Source organism: Falco naumanni, chromosome Z, assembly GCF_017639655.2.
Source record: "Falco naumanni isolate bFalNau1 chromosome Z, bFalNau1.pat, whole genome shotgun sequence".
Taxonomy (NCBI): domain Eukaryota; kingdom Metazoa; phylum Chordata; class Aves; order Falconiformes; family Falconidae; genus Falco; species Falco naumanni.
The window spans coordinates 18,688,401-18,713,561 of record NC_054080.1 but is presented as its reverse complement, the minus strand read 5'-3'; the positions used below and the strand labels follow the sequence as shown (position 1 = coordinate 18,713,561).

Sequence of the window (25,161 nt, the reverse complement as noted above, 5' to 3'; positions counted from 1 at the left end):
ACCTCTGATTTAGAGTTTAATTAAGAAACAACATAATGGGATAATAAAAATACTATATGAAAAGCTTAACATTTTCAGTCTGAATATCTCAAGTCAACTAGCAGACTGTACTGCGTGTCTTTTAAAGGAGCACTGCCACCCCTTATTACTGGCTTCCCACATATTTTTTAGAAAAATCCCTTTCCTGGATGCAGAAGGGGGGAGAAACTGATTTTTTAAAAAACCTCTTGAAGCAAGGAAATGAAAATAATCCAAAAGTTTGATGGTGGGTTTGGTTCCAGTTTGTTGTTTTAAATTTTCTTAACAAATGTGACTGAATATCTGGCAGCTCTAAAAAACTGAGCTGTTGGACTAAGTCACATGGTATGTAAATGTCATCCAGTATTTTAACATGAAAACCCTCACGGGTCATCTTCTGTACAAAAATCTTGCTCCCTTTTGCTCTGCAGTGTCATTGCCCACTTCCACTGTACACACTGCAGCACTGTGGTGCTGCATGAGTACTCCAAATTATTGCTGGGTCAGTCAGCACAAATATATATCTGTATGTTTTATGGAATTTGCCCCAAACAAGGAATCAACATAATAACGTCTTTATCACAGTAACAGTAATGATATTTTTTTGCACCTACTCAACATTTTCTTCGAAATCACAACAAAAAATTTCCTGGTTTTTCTTGTCACAGCAGCAGAATACAATCAGCCTCTGTGGTTTCATTAGTGCTAATGCAGAACTTGAATGTATGTCTACTTTACTAATTACATTAACCAATTGCTCACTGAAGTGATCTCTGTGGGTCCTGATACAAAATCATGCAGGGAGAATCCCAAAATAAAGCAGAGGGGAATTCCCAGTAGCTTCCTCTTAGACTAATTCAATGTAGAACTGGGGAAATTGATTACTTATTGAATCATGGCTCAGCTTGCTACACAAAGCTGAATTTCAGCATTTTCAATTCATATATTTCAGTATTTTCAATAGTTCACATCTGTGTTGGACAAGTAAGTTGAAATGGCCAGAGATTCAGGGCAAGATATATCAAGCTAGAACAAGGGAGGCAATCTCACACAAGAAAATGTCATCTTTTCAAAGTTAACGTTATTTTATAAGAAGGCCACAACCGAACCTGACAACTGAGACACCACTTAGGAAATCGTCACCTAAATTTAAACTCATAAGTAAGTTTAAAAGCAAAAACACAAATAAAGGAATACTGAAAATTCAGGACAATAATTTACAATTACTTTCTGTGAAACTCCTATCTCCAATGTTGTCTTCGTCCCGCTTTGCCTGAAGGACAGAAGTAATGAGAACTACAGAGCTCTAATTTTCAAGTGCAAGAGTATTTCAGTGTGTTCTACCCCAAAGCAGTGCATTCCAGAGTATTTTCAGGCAATATTGTAGAAGTAATCTGTATGCTCTCCATTCCACACTGAAAACAGCTGGCTGGAGGTCCATCAGCATATAAATTAAGAAGTAACACAGGTCTTCTTTTGTTTGCAATGAGTGAAGGACCAACAAAAAAGTATAAGCACAAAGCTCCAGAACTTAATCATCTTACAGGACAAGAGAAAAAACAAGTAATTACATATTTATCCCCTGCTTTTCCAAGCTATCCGTCCTCAATGCAATGTAAAAACAGTACAAACAATGGCAGGTTATCTTTTTTTCCCCCACTAAGTGCTGCCCAGTTTGTGAGGTCACACTGTATGCCTACTGTAGCGGTAATTTTTTTCTGCAAACGCATCATCACAAGAACTCACTAATTTCCAGTGAAATCTGAACTCACAAGCAAAATATTAAGTTCTCACTGAGACACAAGCTCAGCTAACACCACCAACACCACAGTCTTTAGTCATAAACTGTGGTCCCACCCACAACAGAAAAACCACATTTTTCAAACCCGTATATGTAAATAAAAATTCACAGCCACTGTGGATATCAGGTTTTATTCTCACTGACGTGTAGGCTTCTTCCAAGGCCACAGAAGCATCCTCCATGGATACAATGGTTTGCACAGAGAGCACATGGTCTCTTTCCCTATCCACCTTTTACCTCCTTTTCTTTCTCTTTTTGTCTGACCTGAAGCTAGTGTAATACAAACATTGAGTCTATTTGCCTTTTAACTAATAAGATACCATGTGCCAAAACACTATTATAGGTAAATTGTTGGGGGTTTTCACTTTTTGTTGTTGTTGGACAGAAGGCAGGAAGAGAGCAGGAAATGTGCTTGGTTTTTTGTATTTACAACTGTTGAAAACCAGAAAACACAGGAGAAATCACAAACTCCATAACCACAAGAAAACAATCTATATTGCAAGTAATTTTGATATGTGAGAAGGAGTATCAGCCTACTGCTTCCTTGCCTTTAAAACATCAAAGATGCAGCCGGTCAGCCAGTTATTAAAAGACTTTTGAGACAGTAATGTTCTCTGCAAAATAGCACACAGATTATTTTAAGTGTCACTACAGTTTAACTGTTGCCACTAGGGAAAGCAGAAACATTTTGTTCCAGTTTGTTCCTCTAGTGTGGTTTTGCTGAAAAAAAACACCTGTATTTTATTTCTAGTATAACCTACTACAGAAAACATAGCTTAACCTTTTCTCCCCCATCTCCCACTCATGCTTCACTTATTTAAAAAAGCTCAATTTTCTTGACTTGGGTCTTGCTGCACTTTTCCCCTCTCCTTAGACCCATCTGGAGCTGTGAAGATGTCCCTTCTTCCATTAAAGCCTTTTATTTTATAGTACTTATCTATTTTTAAGACTTAGATGTTTCAGTCAATATGAGGCATTACAGTAGAAAATAATCATTGTGATCTGTTCTTCTGTGTTGCTTAATGAAGTAAAAAGGAAAGTTGTATGGCAGTTTGGCAGTCTTACTGGCTGTGAAGTGTCATTAAGTAAGAGATGGCAAGTTTTATCACGCACCTCTGACTACTAAATTCACAAAACAAACAGAAGGTTTACCATGGGAGGCAGAGAGAGATCAGGCAATATCCTCAAGTCACTCTTCCAGTAAAACAGCGTGTGGTTACTAAAATTGCTATGGGAACATGGGAGTTCATCAGAAACATACAGTTCTAGGTGAAAATGTTCCTTAACCTTTTACATTACCACTACTACAAAATAAAACAAGGTGTAGAAAATCTGGTGCTTGTATACTAGGAAAAAACTAAAAACACTACATTAAAACCAGTGTCATGCTAAAATGTTTTATGCAGTCTTTGCTGTTAAGCTGTAGTATTTGATTACAAAAAGAAAGTCTCCACATGTGTCCTCCAGTAGTGCACTTCACTTGATTTTAACACATGCTTTAATTGCAGCTGAAGAGGCCACAGTGAAGGGGTAAATAAGAGACAACTGTTTTATTTGGAGCCAGTGCTGCATGCAATTATTTTGCTCAATGGACTACTCATAGGATTTTGGAGGGAAGTTGTATTTGGGTGTCTCCAATGGGCACAAAATTTCTGCTCTGAGTTCCCTCGATGTTTTATGGTCCCTCCATAATCAAAGTGTATTAAAAAAAAAAACAAAAAACAACAACAAAAAAAAGTCCTTCAGCCAAAAAAACCTGCTAAATTCACCAGAACTGCCACGTTATTCATAGTTTCTCTAAATCACATATCCTGTTCCCAAATATTCGCAGTTTGTGAAACAAGGGCTTACTCCCTCTAAACACCAATTAATAAGTATCTTTCAGGACACAATGAAACAGTATTCCTCCAAGACTGCTACTACAGCACCTTCACAAATACATTTGGATTTTATATTGTTGCACTAAGGAAGCTCTTCAGTGCTTTCTGCAAAAGGGCCAAAATGTGGTCTGGAAATTAATATAAATGTCAATTATTAAAACCAATATTCCAAACAAAGAATTCAGGTTACCCAGGTTATCTGAATTATCAAACCTGGCTTCTCAAAATACAAATGAAGCCTTCTAAACTAAATATAACACCAAAAAGGAAAACAAACAAACAAAAAAACCCAAGACTTTTAATTATCCATGTAGCATATTTCTTTCTGGTTCCTCTCATTTACCCCATTAGGACAATAGTCATTTAAAGTGACAGCAGACGGCATTTGAAATTTTTATGACTTTTCCAATGTCATGGGTATCATGGACATGATTTAATAAACCAGCCCAGTTGGGCTGATGAAGCACAAGGAATGAATTAGTCTCTTGCTCATTAAAAAAAAAAAATAAATAAATTCATCAAGAAAAAATAAATAACTTGCACAAGCTTTTTTGCTTACAACATGCAAGCTATCTATTGGATTATTTTCTTTTAAAAATTACTAGCAGAAATACATGAAACAAACATGAAAATAACCAAACCAAGAATATAAGGCTAATAATAATGCAGAAAGATTCCCATTACATAGGGAATCTTTCTTCATAAGAAATATTTTCTATAACCTTGATATCCTGATGACAGTGTATATAATAAATTATTCAAACAATAATGAGTATGTTTGGCATCCAAAGACTTGAAAGACAGGATTATGTATTTGGTTAAAACTACTCTAAAAATTATGCCTTGTTGTCAGAAAGCACCAGAACTCCTACGCCACAAGTAGCTCTAAAACATCTCCTGCCTGTATGCAACACTGATGTAGGCACAAATGGCTTCTGTGAAAGCAGCTCTTGGAGAAAGCAAGGCAACACACCCCAGAAATTTTAGGACTAGCTCAGCTCCATCCTCTATCCACCTCTTCCACCTCCAGATTCTCTGCTTCTATAAAACCTTATTTTACAAAATATAGCCATATTGAGATGTATATCTTAAATTTCACTTACACTGTTTTTAATTATGCCATAAACATCGTAATTGTCAAAACCCACTCATCCACTCACCCACCAGTCTGATGTGTGTGTCATATTTGTATTGCCAAAAGTAAGACATCAAGAAGTAAGCTGCAATAATACAGTCCAGACCTGCACAATGGCTACAGAACAAAATTAAAAGACAATAAAAGAATGTGTGGATTTCTCACTTTGAAGTATTGGCCGTGTCTCAGACACACTTATTTATTATTTCAAAGTATATGACAGTGTAAGAATAGTTCAGATTGCATCAACTGTTCCAACACACACTCCAAACACCCTTGTTCCCCTCTATTCACAAGAACTAGAATTAAGAAGACATCCTGCTTCCCAGCAGAAAGTACTTAGGTTATATGCCTGAACTTACGGCCAATGCATGGCAAGATCTTTTGCTAATATTCTACCTCTGTGTGCATTAGTCTGTTTCAGATTAAAGAACTGAGATTTATTTTTTTTTCTTGTAAAGCTTTTAACAATCTACACATAGAAATCATACTGGAAACAGTATGTCAGAATTCCAACAGACTTTATTCACAAACGCATTCTTTTCAAAATGTAATTCCACTCCTAATCCACAACTGCCTGCTACTGTTTAAGTTGTACACCTAAAAGGTCTATTTTGTCTTTGAGAGCACCGACAGAGAGGAAAAGAAAAAAATACCCAGATCCCTACTCCACTGCAAAGACTGTTTAATTATGATAAAGAAAGGGTTAATTATGCATTCCTAATTTTTTTTCAGGAGTTTAATTTAAGTATTGAATTGATAAAATTGACAAGACGTCAAGGGGAGGGGGGCACATATTAGAAGCAAGAGGTAGAACCTTTCTGTGCTTGGTACTTTTTCCTTTAAACAAAACATAATTTTTAGATTACATAAGTGAGAAAGGCAAAAGTGTTATTATTCCTGCTATGTTCTGTAATGAGCACAACATCACCTGCAGGTTAGGATGCAGTTTCATGTGAAATTTTAGTAGTACCTTCCACTGGCAGAATACCACTGTTAAAAGAAGATAAAAGTGTCCCAGAAAAACCCTGCCTTTGGGCTTAGCCTGACAGTAATTAACACGTTACATTTTATCTATAAACTTTTTCAATTTATTAAATATAGCGATATCACATTTTAAAACCATATTTCTGTTCCTTACACTTCATGAAACTAAATGTGAATTCAGTCTAATAATTGGCTTGTACATTTTGGTTTTACAGACCATCTTCTAATCGGTTTAAAAAACCACCCTACGTACACAAGACAGCCTCAGAAATGCAGCCATCCGCTCCTCCACTTTCCCTAGCAAGCTGTCTGGCTTCTCCATCTTCATTCACCATTCTCACATTAGTGTTTGCAGTGGACTGAAAGAAAGTAAGTGCTTTGACTATACCTTGAAGGGAAAGCACATCACCACAACCCCTTACCTCTGACTTGCTTGGGGAGGCACCGCAAACATACAGGCGCAGTCCCTGGTGCCACGGGACGGAGCATGTTGAAGTACTGGGGACTGTGCATCCAAACGACGGCTTAGCACACCAACCTGCTGCCTGTACATCTGTTTACAAAGCAGCACTGAGCCAGCAATGGCCCACAGGTTTATGGTCATTCCTGTGTCACACTGCAACTTGGGTGTAGGTGTAACTAGGTACACAGCCTGACCCACTGAAGGTAAGACAACACGCAATTTTAGCAGTGTATTAAAACAAAGAATATTGCTGTTTGTTACTTGTGAACAGGAGGGGCAAAGCTATACAGAAGCCAGATCTTCCACAGCTTTTTCTACAGAGCATTAGCACTGTATTAAAATCAGCATCTAAGGAAAGAACTGCAGAATTACAAGGCATATCAGTTACCACGTTAAAATACTGGTATGAGGAAATATGAAAGGGCTAGACTAAAATCAAGAACTGCATTTAGCTATAGTCTGAAGGAACATTTTCAAATTGTGGCAAAAATGTGCTATTTTGACGTACAACAAAGATGGATCCTGGTCAAAAGGAATTGATAAATGTGTAACTTATTTAGACACAAAGCAACAACACAAAAAAACGCACTACTGATTTCAGACCTTAGGGAAATTACTCATAAAAGTTGCCTATCACAATAGTGTACTTTCCCAATGCAGAATACTGCAGATTTCAGAGACAAATCTGCAGCAAATTGAGGTTAGCATTTAAAATACTGAAGTTTTTCAGAAATGCACTATTACTTTTAACATATAATCTTCAAGTCCCACTCACCGAATGTGAAATCAGATTGCAGGTTCATAGAAGTAATAGAAAACAAAGTTTCCTTGAAACGCTACTCTGCTTATTGGTCCTAAACAAACTTAAATCACCACTATAAATCTTAAAATAAACTAAGTCAATAATCACAGAGTGACAAGAGGTCAGAATCCAGGTCCCAAACTGTTTGTTTCCTGCACTACAAGTTTTGCCTAGTAACTGCAACTACAAATATATGCCCAAATGCTATTTTTGTAGAATATTAAATGTGGAATACTACAAAACTTGCACTCCAGGCACAAAGCTACTATTGCCTCTGGTCCTTTATCCAGTATATTGGTTTCATCTCATTTCAGTGCTCCTCCTTGTGCACGTTTTACCTAATTACTATAATGCCCAGGTTATGCTAACTATAGTAATACTGGTTAACACTTGACATAGATCCCAAGTCTTCCAGGTTCTGAGCAACTCATTGTTTTCCGTTATCTAGTAGAGACTGGGTGATTTTAATGAGAATCAATTTCAGTGAAGAACTCATCTGCAATGCTATAGCGCTTTCCTACATTTCTCATTAAGTAGCATTTCTAATGAAAATTCACTTGGGCATCTTAACACAATACCCAGAATGGAAAATGTGACAAACTGACTAGAATCATATGGTTTTTAGAAAGGGCCAAAACAAATCAGAAATCTTTCACAAAAGCTAAGTGCAACTCTTATCTAGGGAAGAGACACTTTGATTTGTGGATTTAATATTTCTGTTGCTTTCCTCCTCTAAAAGGGTGGTCCCACCTTTGACCCTCTCTGGAACCTTGGTGTTCTTGCCTACTTTTCTTGTTTAAACAAAACAGAGCAGATTAAATACAAAATTAGTCATGACTCTATTCAGCTTTTTTCAGGACTCTGCAGAAGAGTCTAGTTACATCTTTATAGCTGAAATCTCTCCGTAACTGGAGAGTAGTTAAGCTTGGAACAGGCCTCAGGAGATCATCTGGCCCAGCCATCACCACTCTCCCTGTAGCTCTGAAAGGCCAAGTATTTTGCTTCACAGAGCATTTTCAACATATAGCTTCCCTAGAAATGTCCACCTCTAACATCTTACTGAAGGACAGCACTTTCACAATGTGAAAATTTAAATCTCTTTTAAACCTTCCTGCTACAGAACCAACTGTTCCTTCCAAATTTAATTTAGCCATTTTCAGTGATGTTCTCAACTTTTTCCCCTCCAACATGAAAATCTTATTTAAAATACTAATTGAAAACATTGAAATCCTTTTGATAATAATCACTATCAGCTTAGACAAGAATCTGAGTTTCAGTAGTAGTTGCCTTAATCACTTTATTCCTTTTTATCTTTTCCTCATAACTTCATCATCTTTTACTTTCTGTATTACTGCACACGTTACAACATCCTGTATTTCTGTGATTTCCTTACATCAATTTCCTACAAATCAATTACTAGTTGAGAAAACAAAGTGGTAGGCTAATTCCTGCAGTTCAAAGAAGGTTTTGCTCCTCCGCCATTCATTTCCTGCCTTGATCAATTTCATACATTCCATGTCACTCTTGATCCTTTACCCAAAACTATCTTGGCAATTGTCTCTTATCTGTTACTAATGTGCATAATATCTACTCTAAATGTGTTCCATATTGACATTTCCGTAATTTCCATTTCTCTCCCCCTCCTATTTTCTCTTTCATAATACATGTGAATTACTATCAGGTAACTTTCTTATAATTGCTATTTAATACCTGTATCTTTTAGATGTCTATATTTTACTTACAAATCATATTCTTCTTTTTGTATTCTTTGGCTTATGTATGGACACAAGAGAAAATTATTTTAAAACAGATACAGTAGCATGAGATAAGCTCACCACCTGTAAAACTCTGTGTGCAAACTTTATGCATAAAGCTCTTTGCAACTTGGATCGCTTGGAGTAAAAATAATATTATTTTAAGGTTGAGCATATGAATGACACTACTAGTAACAGAAAAAAATCTAATCAAATAGCACTTCAGACAAACATGTTCAAACACAATTACAAAAAAAACCCACTAAAAACAAAATGGTTAGTAATTTTCTGCTTTTAAAATTTGTAGGTATTCTTGAAATATTTGTCTCTCCATCTCTTGATTTCATTAACAAGAAATGCAAATGCATCAACCTTCATAAATTCCATGCAAGTCCATTTCTGCCTCTGAAAACAGTTAAGTTTTATGAGCTTACCAAAAGTCTTCCTGACCTTTGTATTGGTAGCAATAATGAAGGCACAAACATACACATACAAGACTCTCACTTTTATCCACACCTAACAAATGGATAACATTTGTCCACAAGTAAAATGTTAGTCTGAAGACTGTCTACTAATATCTGGGAAACTACTGCTATTTTGGTAAGTGTAAGTCCAACAACCTTGAAAAAGAAGTGTAATGGTTAAAAACAGGGCACAGTTTCCAATTTAATTTTCTTTGCTAAGTCACACCCCTCCTCATGCTGACAACTCATAACCACCTGCAAACCACTGCCTCTTTCCTTCTGTCAGTGCAATTTTTTTGTAGGGCCCACTGGAAACTTAAGCACTCATGATTTCTAGAAACCTCTAGGCCATCGGTTTTGTTTCATTTTCTAATTAGTTTCAGGGATCCATTTTGCAGTGTAGCTTTACAAACATATTGGCACAACTAAGACGGTGGTGAACTGCATTTGCCAGCCTTTCTTCCACCTACTAAAGAAGAAAACACACACTTGGGGTTTCGATGGCTTTAGAGGGAGAATCAATATACTTCTCAACAGCCAGCAGGAGGAAAGCATTTTGTTTTGCTTTTATTTCCAAGGTTCATCTCTGCAATCACAGTTTGTTCCACTGCTTTTATGCTTGCCTTGAAGTACACTTGACAACTGTTGACATAGGCATCTAATCACATGCAAAAAAAAAACCACTTTGGTTAAGCAACTTTCAGGTTTACAGTCTGCATCAGTAATTTCAGAATGGAAACATCTCCAACACTCTAACAAGAGCAACCAAGGAAACTCAGTCCCACACTGTGCTATTCCCTGTGATGCCTGTTTCAAAGGTAACCTTTTCCTTCTTAGTCAAGGATTTCCTGCCCCTTTGCGGACTGGTTTCCAGGAGCTATGCAGCCCACAGACAAAAGTCATGGAATTTAAGCAAACAGATTTCATTGTCACTCACACATCTGCAGACCCTCACTATATATATATATAAATATAAACTTTTATTTATTTATTTACAAGTTTGAATAGGGATTTTAATTACATTCCAAAAATCATTGGAAAAATCCTTTTGGTCACCTCACCCATCCTTCTGCTAGTACAGGAGCATGCTTTGTGTTCTACTCTCTGGAAATTTTTTTCCTGTTTTATATGAAGCATTCATCTGCCTAGGGGCAGATTATTAACCTTCAGAAAGTGGAGAGTACACAGCTGATTCCCTGTACTAGATTCAAGACTAGAAGAAGGCCCAGCCAAGCACTCTCTCCCAAGTGCATTATTTCAGCATCTGGACTGCTTGCTCTCCGCAGTGCCCAAGAGTATTATCTGCTTGGCATTTAATGACCTGACCTTAAATCTGAATGCTTATAATCAATTAGTGTTTGGGAAAAAAATCCAGGACTTCTATGAGAAACAATCAGTAAAAATGAAATGGTAACTTTTACACAGTTTAAGTCAACTGAACTTGTCAATTAAACTTGAAAGGGATTTTGTGGGACAAATTTAAAAAGACACTTTTCTAGCCCAAAGGGTTTCTTCTCAACATATTCCAAACATTTTTACACTCAGTAAAGAGTATTCTTTAACCAAATAAAAACCCCACACACATACCCCAAAAAAACACCACTGGAAAGAGTATTTTAATGGACATGTACGAATTAGGTGCAAATGATAAGGAAACGGTGACACTATGTAACTTGATCATTACTTTTTAAAAATATTATAAATTTATTTCCACAAAGTGAAAGAATAATTTTCTTTTCGGAAGCTGTGAGGTAATATGAAGATATTAACATATTTTGTACATGTACAATGGCAGATCAATTTTGCACCTGCTGGTAAATCAGCACATTACTGGATATTGTTTCCAGTGGCAATAATAACCTACAGTTTTCCTAAAATTCACACTCTCCCTACCCTGTAGCTTCTGTGAAAGAATTAAACAGATGCCAATTCCACGTAACTCTGAAAATGGGAAATGCTTATTTTTATATAAAGACACATACTAAAGTAATAGTACTTTTGTTTCGAGCTGCAAAGCTCTTTTTACAGTTTTATAGGCTGACTCATGTTTGGTCCACAATTCTTATTTCTTTCTTTAGTTTTTTTTTAAAAAAAAAGCTAACGCTGAAAGCACATTACTGAAGTGCTTCAGAAAACACTGGGAAAAACAGAATGCTGATTTTTTTCCATTGTCTGAAGCCACATCATTATAAAAAGCCAGAAGTCTGTCAAATTTGCAAGTTTTGAGCATCTTTATAAATACTCACATTAACAAAAATATTCAAGTTACTTCAGCAAATTCAAAGCTGGGTTATATTGGATTTGAATGTTTTGAAAACAAACTATTTCATTGCAAAGAAGGGAAAAAAGGGTTTAGAACAATGCTTCTGTCTATCCATAAAGAACAGATATACTAGACGCCTTTTTTGAGGGTTTTGTTGTTGTTGTTATATCCTTCCTCTGCCTTACTATTTCCACACATCTTTGAAAGATCTGCTGTTGGTCTGTGGTTTACCCCTTGATCGCAGTCAAGGTCTTCCCCTCAAAAAGCAGTAAACACAAGTGTACTCTGTCCTAGGCAGGCATCGCAGGCCTCAGTCTTAGAAGTCAAAGGTGGCTCCAAGCTCTTTGTGACTCCCTCGAGGCCACAGAAGCATACAATTGTTATTTGAAATGGTAATGTGGATTTTAAAGCACCACTAAAAAATTAAATTCAAATTATGCTACACTTGAATTTTCAAGAGCTTTTCAGAATGACTTTTCAGATACCAGGTTGAGAACAAAGCACTGCATCATGTGGCACAATGCTTCTCACAGTGCATTTCTTCCATGTATGTTAAACATCCTCATCCTTACCCCAAAAAATCTCTGTAGGTTCACGTCAGCTTCAGTTAACTCTCAATGACCAACACTTCCTTGCTGCTCTATTGCTGTTAATTGCCTTTACTGCCTCCATTGGACTCTATGATCTTTAGGGTTTTTTTCCAACCTGAATGATTCTATGATTCTATGCACTTCTGCTCTTTGTTATACTGTTCTCAGACCACACTGTGCCAGCTTACCTGAGTCTGCCTGGCTACAGTACCCTTGGCAAAACAATTCACTCCAAAAGAGAAGCTCCTTGCTGCTGCAACAAGCAGTTCTCCTGAAAAGGTTTAGCGTTAAACATTTCCTCCTGTATGTGTCTCAATATATCTGCATTTGGAAAGAAATCAAATAATTCCAATTCCAGTACTAAAAAAAGGCTATTCTTTATCTCACCTGTATTATCTACAAACCACTTTGTTCCTCATTAGAAAGACTTTAATTTTCACTCAACACGATACACATTTAGAAAGAGGAAACTAAAATGCTCACTCAAGAACTTGTTAAATGTTAGCCACAACAGACAGAATACACTGCCATCCAGAAACTCTAAAACTGTCTGAACACTACCTAAACATCTTTCTTGCATTTATATCATTCCATGCTGTCCCTTTAGGAGCAGACAATACCCTACAGCACAGCACACAAAGGGCTTTAAGGCCTGAATAAAACAGGAAACCAACCTAATACAGAATTATAATGAGGTATTATTCAATCAACTTGTTGTTCAAAAAGAAAAGCAACAGAAGCAACAATGAAGAAAACAAGATACCAATATGGTGGCAGCACTTGAAAGTGTGTATTAGAACTCCTTAGACACAGCATCAACACCAGGAATTCCATCTCACTTCGATGGCAACAATGCTGTTTGAGGAATTTCAAAGGTATTTTGGAATCTGTTGCATTTCTTTGATAGGAGTATAATGTGCTTGTTCCTATGAAGACGGGATGATGGCAAGGAAGAAGGAACGGGAATATGAAAAGGCAAAGTGATCTAGAAATGACAACAAGAAAAAACAGCTCAGGAATTCTGCTTCTCTGCTGTCTCAAGGACTGTTCTGGATCTACAGACATCTTTCTTCCTACCTCTAAATTGCATCTTCAAATGAACATTCTCTTCCCGAGTACTCTCAAGACCTTCTCATAAAACACACTTCCTTTCCACTAATGACTTCAGGTACTCGCAGTCAGTATTTGTAATGTTTATGCACTTGTTCTTGAGCAAAGATATGTATTTGTTTTCAAGTGTGTATAGTTAGACTTTGAAATTCCTTTACTTAGGATTCAAATGAGGAGAAGAGGAAAGACAACATGAATCTGAACTCTTCTGTGCAGTTAATCAGCCCTATACTCAGTTCTAGACTGCAAAACCCTCCAGGACCACTAAGTATGATGGCACTTCTAAGCAACCAGTGTGCAGCCCCCTAAGGTCCACTGCCAGTGCTTCTCCAGAGAGCCTAGGCCAGTAACTCTCCTATGCTGACACAGCGGATAACAAATTTCTCCATCTCATAAAGAAGCCAAGTGCACCCTTCAGTGCTGAAGTACTTAAAGAAACGTACACTGAGCAGAGCTGCCTCAGATCTGGCCCTTGCCAATTCGCTTTGCTGTCAAACTCCCAATCTTGTACCATGACATTCCCAAGTATAAGCTCCTTGTTTCTGTTGATGCTGGAAAACGGGACAGAGAAGTGACCTAGCATTTTTAGCCCTCCTTAAAACCCTGCTGCATGCTTCTATGCACCAGAAGTAATCCAAAAAGCCTCGAATCAGGCATGACTGAAAAACTCAGTGCCTAATCCTGATGCTGTTGACCAAGGAAGCATTTACAAACACCACTTACAAAGCAATTCTTGTAATATTTTGATTACATGCACAGCAGAAATTGTCATCTCCTTACACTGCAACAGCTATAAACTCACCAAGAAAGCACCACAGTGCAATTTTCACTTCCATTTGCCCCACCGGTTTGGTTCCATCTCATGGGCTGCCTGGACCACTTAGTTACTCTGACTATCTAAATGAGAGTACATAAAAGTTGCTCAAGGGGTCAGAAAAAGCAGCAGCTTCTCCTTACATATAAATTCCAAGCCAGACAAGCATTTTCATTAGCTTTGGCTCTATTTTTGGTTTTGTATTGCCCTTTCATTACTACAAGGCTTCAAAATGTATCCTCAGTAACAGGATCTGTCTTGACATGGAAAAAAAATAATATTTTCCTTTCCCCCTTGAAATCTTTTCCTACTACTGCCTTGCCAGTGAGTGTGCATTCCTAGAAACACATATTTGTAACTTCATTAGTAGTGATTTTATACAATCATACCAAACAAGATTTGTTCAAGGGCTGTAGGCCACGCTGTGGGTTGTGGATTTCCTGTGAAAGAGGTTGCATTCCATGTATTTTAACCAGTGGAAAAGGTCGCTTGTCATAGAGCTTTTAAAGTTGCTAAATATTCATACAAAGCCAAGTGCCATGAGTTTAGATGCCACACAGTTCCAGACACCAGACTCCTGTAATTTGTAAACAACAGGAAACAAGATGAGTGAAAATTGCCGCCCTTGCATATAATTGAGGTGATGACCTACCCTCTTCTACCTGAAGCAGTACTGGAAAGGGAACGCATTGTTACAGACAGCTGTTCAATGTCAAATGCACAGCGTTGATACTGTTTGATAGCATGTACTGTGTATTTATTGCCTCAAGCAGGACAGATGTTAGCAACACAGGAGACACTCACTTTGTACTCTTTCAAGAATATACATACCTTCTCCAGGAAGCCAGATCTGGCAATTTCATTAGTTTGTACATCGACAAAAAAATTAGCAAAAGTAACAGGAAAGTATGCCTAGTGATTCTGTGAAGCGGACAGAAAATACAGAACAATCCAATTGCTTTTAAATTCAAAAACATTCTATTAACCTACAAAGCAGCTTGGTTGGAAACTCATATAATCACCAAGAGGATTACTTTTCCTTGACAGTACCATTTTGTACCAAAACTCATGAAACAATGCATTAAAGAACTGACAAAGGAAAAGCAGAGCATGGGGGAGAATCACAGTAATGATGATCACAAATGTAAACTGAATGCAAATGAAGCAGCGTGGGCTCCTTCTGAACTACTCTGAGCAGACCTGGTGAGATGCTTGTCACATAAAATACCTAATTAGTTTGTAATAGTCTACTACAGAGCCGCTGGCAAGGCAGGAACCAACAGGGTAACTGGATATGGTTCTCCTCACCACAATGTTTTCTGAAGGTACATAAGACAAAAGCACAAGCAATGTGAATTGGTCTGGCAGCTGCTTCTTGCCACCCTTTCACCCTCAAACAGCCTCTTCTGATGTGTTGACGTGGTTAGGAAGAAAAGGTATGCATGTGTGTCAGTTCAATGAGATACATGACAGGTTGTGTATAAAGACAATGAAGAGGGAGGACTGGGTGCAGGATGCACAGCCCCAAAGTGGTCCTATAGTAATGTGGGACTTGACCCTGGCAAGATGCAAATGCTCTGACACAGATCGGCTTCTCTCCTTTGGGCTGCACGGTAAAAACAGTGTAATAGAATTTGTAATTTCCTAAGCCAAATTAAACAGTTTCACACATGATGTCCTCACTTTTTAGTATTATAAAAGAGACACTGTTCAAATGCTTCAAACAGTTCATTTTTGGTTTCTGTGGCTAGCCCTGCTCTTCAAAGGATTACAGAGAAAGTCTGAAATGAAAATACTGCCAAGTGCTCGTATTTTGAAGCAGAATCTCACAACTGTTCAACTTAATGCTGACAAGTATTCATGGCACCGTATAGTTAAAGCCCCTGTAAATTTATCAAAACCATCCCTCTGCCCTCAGACTCTCAGCACTGCTTCTTCTGGAAGAAAGGAAACTGCCTTATTGCATAAACGTAAGGGATATGACCAAGTCTCCCAAGTCCTGTGCAGATACTTCGACTAGAATCCTCTACCCTCACTCAACCAGTAACTCTACCCCTTCCATTGCAGAAGATGGGAGTTATGACTGCTGCAGTCAAGATGCTAAAGGCAAAGCAGGCAGCTGTTCCCAGACAGCTCCCTGTCTCGTTCCCTCCCAGGACCGGGACCTCGCTGTTAACCTCTCTAACAGGTCAGTGTATGTTTCAGCAGCAGGAGATGGCTCACGTGGAGATCCTCACTCCAGCAGCAGGCTGCTGACCCACAAGCTGATGTGGATGTTCCTCCATGCAAACATACTCGCTACTCAAATGCAGCTTTTGTGTGACTGTTCCAGAGTACATCCTCTGGTAAAGGAGTTGGAAAGGACAAAACAAGTTGGAAATTATTTTTTTTTAAGAACTGGATGGAGATTTGGCATGTGAGATAGTTAAGGAACAATGAAAGTTAATTTGCTAAATATTCTCTAAAATTTTAGAAGTACTTAAATATTGTAAATTATCTGTCAGATTTTTAAGCCATTTTGTCCAACTTCCTTTTTGCACTTCAGAAACTTAAAAGGGAAAAAAACATACTTGTTAAATTTAAGTTATCCTCAGCTCTTCAATTAAGACAGACACCTTCCAGCATCTATGGGCAGTCAAACAGATTTTAAAAGCCTGTAATTATACTCAGGCTTGCAATGATATGCTTACAAATATGCAATGGAGTTCTATGATTTTAAATATCAATTCCAGCCTGTACAGACCAGATAGTATACATAATTTTAGTGTCAGACACTGCCTTAGATATGTCCATGCCTTTACTGGATTTGATGTTGAAGCTGGCCTTATGTATGTCACAAAACATAACTACATTTTCAAGAAAAAACAATTAATATTCAGCATAAATAAGCAAAAGAAAAAACCTTACCAACATAAGAAGTGGAATAACTAGGTCAACTGCAACTGAAGATTAGGCAAGTGATTTGATACTGTAGGGATTTTAAAAAAAACCTAGTGACTGATTTAAATGACCTATTTCATACACATTAAGATATTAACACAGCAAAAGTTATTCAGACAACGTGACACTCAGCAAGAAAAAAAACCACCCCAAATATTACGGTACTTCTAAAAATGTTCATTTAGATAACGCTCTTATCAAATTTGCCTACAAAAAAACTGCCCTACCGCAATAATTAAGCAAAATGGATTGAAAATACTATATTTTACGAATCGGAAATTAGCTACAGTGGACCTCTAGTCGACGAGACTTTTTATGAAGATAACAAAGACATCTCACAGGAGAAGAGCAAGATCTGAGTGACTCGAGTTAAAATATGTCAGCCTGCAGCTCATCTTTTCAGAAGCTGCAGAGAGAACCAAAATAAATAAGACACTGGCTGACTGACTACTCCATGTCCATTATACATTCCTACTCATCTCCCTTCTTCTTAGAATATTTTTCATATAATTTAAACAGCAACATAATCTAAACAAACCTAACTTTCAAAGGTGAAAAATACACAACTGGGGAAAAATACACAAAATAATCAAGTACATCTTAAAAAAGAAGTTAAAGAAGTTTGTGCAGGTATGCTTTTTTATGCACTAATAAAAGAAAAGGCAGATGAAATACTGAGGAAAACGAGACAAAAACTCCTTCCAGTGTTTCTCAGCAGCTCAACAGTTAGTATCATTATTTACTCTATGAAGAAAATGGAATAAAAAGTTATAGAAATCACTAAATAACTGCTTAGGGTAGACACTAAGAACCCATTTTATTGGCATTTGTATTGCATTGTTTTTCCTGTTCCTTCACAGAATTTTGTTTCTTCTGCTTACAACACAAGAGTTTCTATCCATGCCCATCACAGAGCTTGCTAAGCAGTATTTCAGTAAACAGCACTGTTTAACACAGGAGTAGAAAGCAGAAAGTTTCCTCGATTTTCTGCCCACCTTGCCACAGCTGCAGAAGTAAAATGCAGTGCTGAGAAAAGAAAGTTTAACCAACTACCAGTAAGCCTGAAAAAAAAACCCGGAAATCATGTAGAGAAAAGGTGGAGTGCTGCAGTCAGTCTAGGCAGCTGTGGACATCATTCTCTCTTCTAGAAGTCTGCTATTTAATCATCTTTTTTGGTCTGTTTATTTTTTTTACAAATAAGCTGTGTAACACTTAAAGCTTTCTTTGAACACTCCACACTGTTCTTTCTGGATACCCCGAGCAAAGTCACTGACCTACCCCTTTCTGGAGTCTCTCCAAAAAATGCATTTCTATGGTGCAGCTCTAAAGGTTAGCAGCATTTATAGGCAAGTTCACAACTTCCATTAAAACATTCTGTATGTATTTAGATCTTGCTTTTAACTTGCTCTTTTTTATATTATGCTTCTGACTAAACAAATCCTCATTTTCAGAGTGCTTCCAACACAGTATGCACTACCAGAAGACAATGCATTAAGACAGGTGTACGTCTTCTATTCCAACCCAAAAAGTGAACAGCAAAGTGCAGACTGCTCCCAAGCTACCACCACAGTAACAAGGAGCAAGGCAACTGCTTCTGTAAGTGTCAGTATAAATTAAAAACAGGCAGTAATCATGACTGTCGAAGACAATCCTATCTCTTCCAACAAGTTCTGAAGGTAGCCCTTACACAGGAACCTGCTACAGTAAAATAAAACACTGTTGGCTCAAAGATGTTAAGTATTTTGAAGCATAAAGCTACTGAAAAAAAACACATAGAAATTCATTTTTTTTAAATTCCACATCTCTCATAACTTTTCTTGTTTAGAACCCCTGAAAGGAAAAATAAGGGATTATTAGGTAACAAAACTTCCCACACACAAGTCTCTCCAAGCTGCAACTGCTGAGCAGTAACAAGTTCACCACTCTACAGATGGAAGAACTGAGAATCTGAAGATGGAAACCTGAGAAGCACTTCCAGTGGTTCTCAGAAAATGTACAGACACATATTTCTAGGTAGCTCTGCACAACTTCCCCAAAAACAAGGCTTTCATATATAAAAAGGTACCTTCTATTTCTATAAAGAACATATTCCACCTCTTCTCTGCTTGTACTAATTGTACAATGGTGCAAAAGACAACCACTTCTTCCTGATTTAAATGCCCTAAAATGCTACTCACTTGCTATACTTACACCTAAAGAACTTACGATGCTCTGAATGATACCTTCTAACATTCAGGAGAAATATTAATTTTAATGCATCTATACATAGATTAATTACCTGGTTTTAAACATCCATGTTCAAAAGCTGCTGACTTGGAGATCACTGGATCGCATACATTGGAGAAGACCTTTAAGATCATCAGGTCCAACTGTTAACCCAGGACTGCCAAGTCCATCACTAAACCACGTCCCTAAGCGCTGCATCTACACCATTTTTAAACACCTCCAGGGATGGTGATTCCACCACCTCCCTGGGCAGCCTGTTCCAGTGCTTCACCACACTTTCAGTGAAGAAAGTCTTCCTAATATCCAGTCTAAAGCTGCCCTGGTGCAACTTGAGGCCATTTAATATTGTCCTGTCGCTTGTTACTTGGGAGAAGAGACCAACCCCCACCTGCCCACAGCCTCCTGTCAGGCAGCTGTAGAAAGTGATAAGGTCCCCCCCTCAGTCTCCTCCTCTCTAAACTAAACAGCCCCAGTTCGCTCAGCTGCTTCTCATCAGACTTGTGTTTCAGACCCTCCACCAGCTTTGTTGTCCTTCTTTCTGTTACGCATTGTCTTCCTCCGTCCTTGCCTCCAATTCTCAAAGGCAGCAGTCAACTTTGTTGTAACAGATGTCACATGCAAAAAGAGCTATGTTAGCAAGACAGCCTTGCTGTTAGAGAAAATTCAACTATGTTCACCTCTCCCTAATGTCACCCTTTTCTTACACTACCTTACCTTTCTATCTCAGAACCAGGAAAAAAAAGACATGGGAGAGACGCCAATTTTTAATACATTTGTGAAGGGTCCACAGAACTCACTGCCTAAGTAAAAGCAAAGGGATCAGTATAGCCAGGAAGTACTGCAAAAGGTACTGAAAAAACACCATTATTTTCCATTGCTACACACAAATGAAGACAACAGTTCATTTGCTAAAACACTGTACAGTTTCCGAGAATAGCAGGCAAGGAAGTATAAAGATGCCTGAGAATTTGCAATGAACCCCATGTATACTTTTTCCTTGTCTGGAAAAGCTAAAGGACCAAGCCTACAAAACCAGTTTGAGGCAAACAGAAAACAAATTTTGTAAGAAAAAGATGGCATGCACAACTACATTGAATGAGAAAAACCTCACGAGATCTTTGTGTTTTTCAAATAGCCTCAAGTTAAACTCAAGTTTAAATCTGTCTGGTAATGAAATGGCTCACCGAGTTTAAACTTCAAAGTTAAGTATTTCAGCTATTTTTCTGCTGCTTATTTGGTTTGACAATGGTGAAGTTACACATGGTGGCAATTCAGTTTACTCTTGTATAAAACAAGAGTTTCAGTACTAACTGTAGCCAGAGGTTGTCCAAGGCTGTACACACTCAACTGGGACTGTTTTCTTCTTTAACTCCATGACACAAAGACACATGAACAAAGTCGTAAGACTCTTTTAGTGGGAACAAAGCATGTGCAGAGGCTGTAGCCAGTTACAGGTTTTGTAAGTTCATGGACTATAGACTGTACTCATAAATTGTGTGTACAGCCAGGTGAAACATAAGACTACTGCTGTAAAGAGATTCTTACTGTAAGCTGGGTAATCAAATCATGTAAGATCACAAATGAAGCCAAATAATTAACCACACTCTGCAGTACAATTGCCAGAGGTAAGTGCATACTCCTGGAGTCACACCGTCTAGTAAATGGTTTCTAAGTAAAACATCAAACTACTCACAACTCACAGATCATGGGTTACTGTGCCATCCATTTCTACTACATTTCTACCGGTAAGAAAACAAAAGCCCACTCAGCACCTTGAAAATTCTGGACTACAGCTTTATTTTTTCCTCTAATTAAATGGATTTAATCAGAGATAATGGGTAGGAAAGATCAAAAAATAGTCTAATGCAAGAATTGCTCTGTATTTCAAGTCTGTAATTTCTGGCTCTCATGGCTGAGCAATGGAATTTCTGACAGCTTTCTGTAGCAATGTGACAGCCTGGAAGCAAATTGTAAATTTCAGGCTCATTTTTCTGAGCTGTTCCACACACTCAAGATTATACTGTCATTCTTACTACATCTCCTACAAATGTGAGGACTTTTCTCAATATTCTGAAACCTCCTCTTAGGGAAGTTTCTGCTTTCTTATCATCAGCTATTTACTAGATTTTAGTTTTTCAAACAAAATCAGTTTCATGATGTACCTTGCCAAAACCAGCTACCTTGCTTGTATACAGAAGTCCAGAAAGACCTTGAACCAGGACTGTGCTATCTGAGGCTATCCAGGCATCCCTTTACCTCCTCTAAATAGGAATGAAAAAAACTTCTGTCTCGATCTCATCCTTAAACATTTTTGCGTTCATCTAAGGCCTGTCCTACTTACTTCTAGCAATTGCTAGAGACTTACAAATCTGCTTGATGAGAAGACCAAAATCAGTTTAAGGGTGTGCACGCAAGTCTGTGTTCTGAGAAGCAAAAGTGATATCCCCATCAGAACAGAAAGTGGTTGAGAGTAGCCTATGAATGTGAGAATTTACAATTGCTTAGTCTTTGCACCTCATCACAGTCCTTCCAGTGTCATGTCTTTTAATTGTCGTCTTTTTTTGAGGCCCTACAGATACAAATTACTTCTCTATTCTGAACCCAAAAAGGCACCTATAAATGCATCACCCCCAAAGCTAAGGACTGAGAAGGCAAATAAAGGGGCACATCATGGCATGGATGCTCAGCTCTGCCCCCTCCTACCTCTCTGGAGCGGGAACATATCACTAGCATCCACCAGCTCTCACTGTTACACCACTCCACAAACACAACTTCTTTTCAGAGGGAAACAAAGGGCTAAAATGAGGGTGAAGGGGAAGCACCACTCTGTTTCCTTAAATATCCATCCAAGTGTGGGTCCTGCCTACATGCCATACAGGCTGTACAGAATCTACAGTGTGAATTGAGTGATTGATCTAGCTTTACTAGAAGAAAAGCTCTGTTTCTCATCTACTCTGCTGTTAAAAAAGGGGAAAGTATTCACAGTGGCAAACTTAGAAAGCAGAATGGCATACACCAAAGTAAACAGAGCAAAATGTCTAAGGTATAGATTTGTTCACAGTTCAGAAATTAATAGAAAGCCTGTAAAAACCGGAAGGGGGAAAAAAAGAAAACCATGTTGTGTTATTTTAACAAGTAAAAAATAATCATTTAAGATTTCCAGACTTTTATTGGCTCTGTAGAATGATGAATATGTATTATGATCTCAGTTTAAAATGCAGTCAGACCCTATTTTGACTTTGAACAAGTGGTTACAGGAAAAAGAAAAAAAAAAAAAAAAAAAAAAAAAAAAAAAAAAAAAGAGTATAAAATATTTCCAGTGCTATACGCCCCTTTTAAAACATCTAGAAGCTAGGGGAAATTAATTAAAAGGAAATTAAACTACATTAGTATAGTAACATTTTAATATTAACTGTCTTTTGTCAAAAGTATTACATTAGCAGGTTTAACAAACCAGCACATTTATTAGTTACTTGTCTTGCATTGGCAGACAAAATCCTGTAATAAATTTTTTCAAGTATACGTATAAAGAAGGAACAAAATAAATGAAGTACTGAATTCTCACAAGGAATCTACACACAGCATTCACACTGAAAAACACCGCTCCCCCAGGAAGTTGAGAATGGTTGAGAATAAAATCATACATGAAACAAAGAGAAGGAAAACCATGAAAAGAGCAAAACCTTCCAAGAAAAGAGCAAAGCCTTCCACAGGACAACCTGTAATTAGATAACTGAATCTAATGAAATCTGTGGAATGGATTTACAGAAATAAAATGGATAACTGTCAAGAGACAACAGTGGGTATGAATGGTTTATTTACCCCAATGATTTTCAAGCATAAATGTTAACTACAGATCATGTGCAAAAATACATAATAATAAATATAAATATATATAGTAAAGTGCCTTACTGGATCTTCCTACTGAAAAGGCATAGCAGAAACTAGTTAAGAACACACTCCTACTTCTCACATTCCTCTGCAGAGATACTTGGCACCAATGATGTGACATTTCTGAAGCCCTCAGACCTTTTCTACAATCTTTACTACATTTTTTTTTTTCGTATGGCTGGTATGGTTAGACTAGATGGCCTAAGGATTTACTGCTATTAACAGTGGGAAAGAATGTGCAACTGTGCCTGTGTGGATAATTGTTAAATAAATTACTGACAGAAACACATATTAAATAAACACAGCACTTCTTCGGATCAGTCTTTGTTTGCAAATCAAAATCATAATTAGCAGCACTGATTATCAGGATTGTTAATTTGTGCTCCCTCTACTGGTTCTTTCACCTTAAAGCCATAAAAATAAGTCTAAAAAATTCTCAGATTGTTGCATTGCAACTCAACAGCCCACAAAATCTGAAACCAAATTATATTACTAAAGAAAACCCTTATACCCAGCTGATATCTTAAAATCAGTACTAAATGTCACCTTAGCTCATTAAAATGTCAGAATGGAAGCAAAAGAATCTTGCAGTTCAAAAAGATGTTTCCTATTATACCAGCTTTTGTGTGCCTATTTCATAGAAATTCCACTTCCCTCAGATTTAGAAATGCAATTAAACATTTCAAATTATGAATCATTGCAAGAAACCACTGTTAATTGGATTTTTAATTGAAAGCTCCTTTTTTCTTCTCCTTATACAAAACAGCATCAGTAACCGAGCCGCAATGCAGCCTAGATGACAGGACAACTTGGGCTGGAAGACAGGGTTTGGCAGCCCACCTGATCCACCCACCCTGCTCACAGCAGGGCTAACTCCATGCTTCAGTCAGGATGCTCAGAGACTTAGCCTGTTGACTCCTGATTATCTCCAAGGCTGGCAACTCTGCAACCTCTCCAGGTAACTCATTTCTGTACTTAATCACGCCCACCGTGAAAAACTTTTCATGTCATGTGCAAAATATTTGTTAGATCCAAACCAAGTGTACCTCTGGGACTCTGCATTTCATCTGAAGCTGACAAAATATACTCTATAGACATTTATACAGCATATAGGAGATGCTCTGACTCTTTATTTCACAAAGCACAAATAATACCCTCTCCTGGAGAGTTAATTTAAATACTAATTTTAAATGGCAGCTTCTGACAAAGAACTGTTTAAATGATCTCTAAGCAGAGTGAGTTGTAGTAAATATTAATGTATTGGTACAATTACTTTTAGTTAGCAGAAGTGGAAATAATGGCCAATTTCATTTACCTTGCTCAGTATGTTGGGGTTTTTTTATTAATAGGCTTTAGTTTTGTAGATGAGCAAGACAAACTTCTATTGTTATATACAGCTTGGAAATGTAAACACTTAACACTTCCCACAACGACCAACTTCAGAATTGATTCAGATCATCATCGCAAAAAAGCATTCAAAAAACCAGTCAAAGAGCACTACTGCCCCCTAACGAGACAGCCCACAAAAAGGCCTATGTAACTGTTTTCTGAAAAAAATCAAATTATATCCATGAATTACTACCAAAAAAAAAAAAAATAAATAAATAAAGCTTCATGAGAAATGAACACAATTCATTACGAATATATGCATTAAATTCACACCAAATGTCTGCACCAAAGGGACATACATAAGTTTGGAAGAAAAAAACCCAAGTATATAGCATCTAGGATTTTCAGATAACTTAATACTTTGTGCACAAAGAGATTATGAAGATGCAAACTACAGCACAAAAATTATGTTCCAACACTTCTGTCACTATATAAACAAATATTACCCAATCTCAAACCTGTTCTGTACTAGTATGTAATCATTCAGCAAAAAAACATGGAATTAACTTCACACCAACCCAGATTTTTAAATTTTAGTGTCTGTAATTTAAGAGCATCATTAGGTTTTTCTTGTTGCATTGTTTTATCTAAATGCCAGTTACAAGTCTATTCCAGGCTCCTAATTGTAAAATAA

The 25,161-nt window shown here is 37.4% G+C and overlaps 1 protein-coding gene across 2 annotated transcripts in view; it reads right to left on the bottom strand.

The window, feature by feature from the left end:
- The window catches only part of COMMD10 (COMM domain containing 10), a 119,043-nt gene that overhangs the window by 65,714 nt on the left and 28,168 nt on the right, over nt 1-25,161 (bottom strand). Inside the window, exon 6 of one of the 2 annotated variants that reach the window (XM_040580669.1) lies at nt 16,989-17,049. The exons of the other annotated variant lie outside the window; for it this stretch is intronic. Within the exon in view, the coding sequence (XP_040436603.1) occupies nt 17,014-17,049 (36 nt within the window). The 3' untranslated portion in view covers nt 16,989-17,013. The remainder of the gene's footprint in view (nt 1-16,988; nt 17,050-25,161) is intronic. 2 annotated transcript variants of the gene reach the window in all.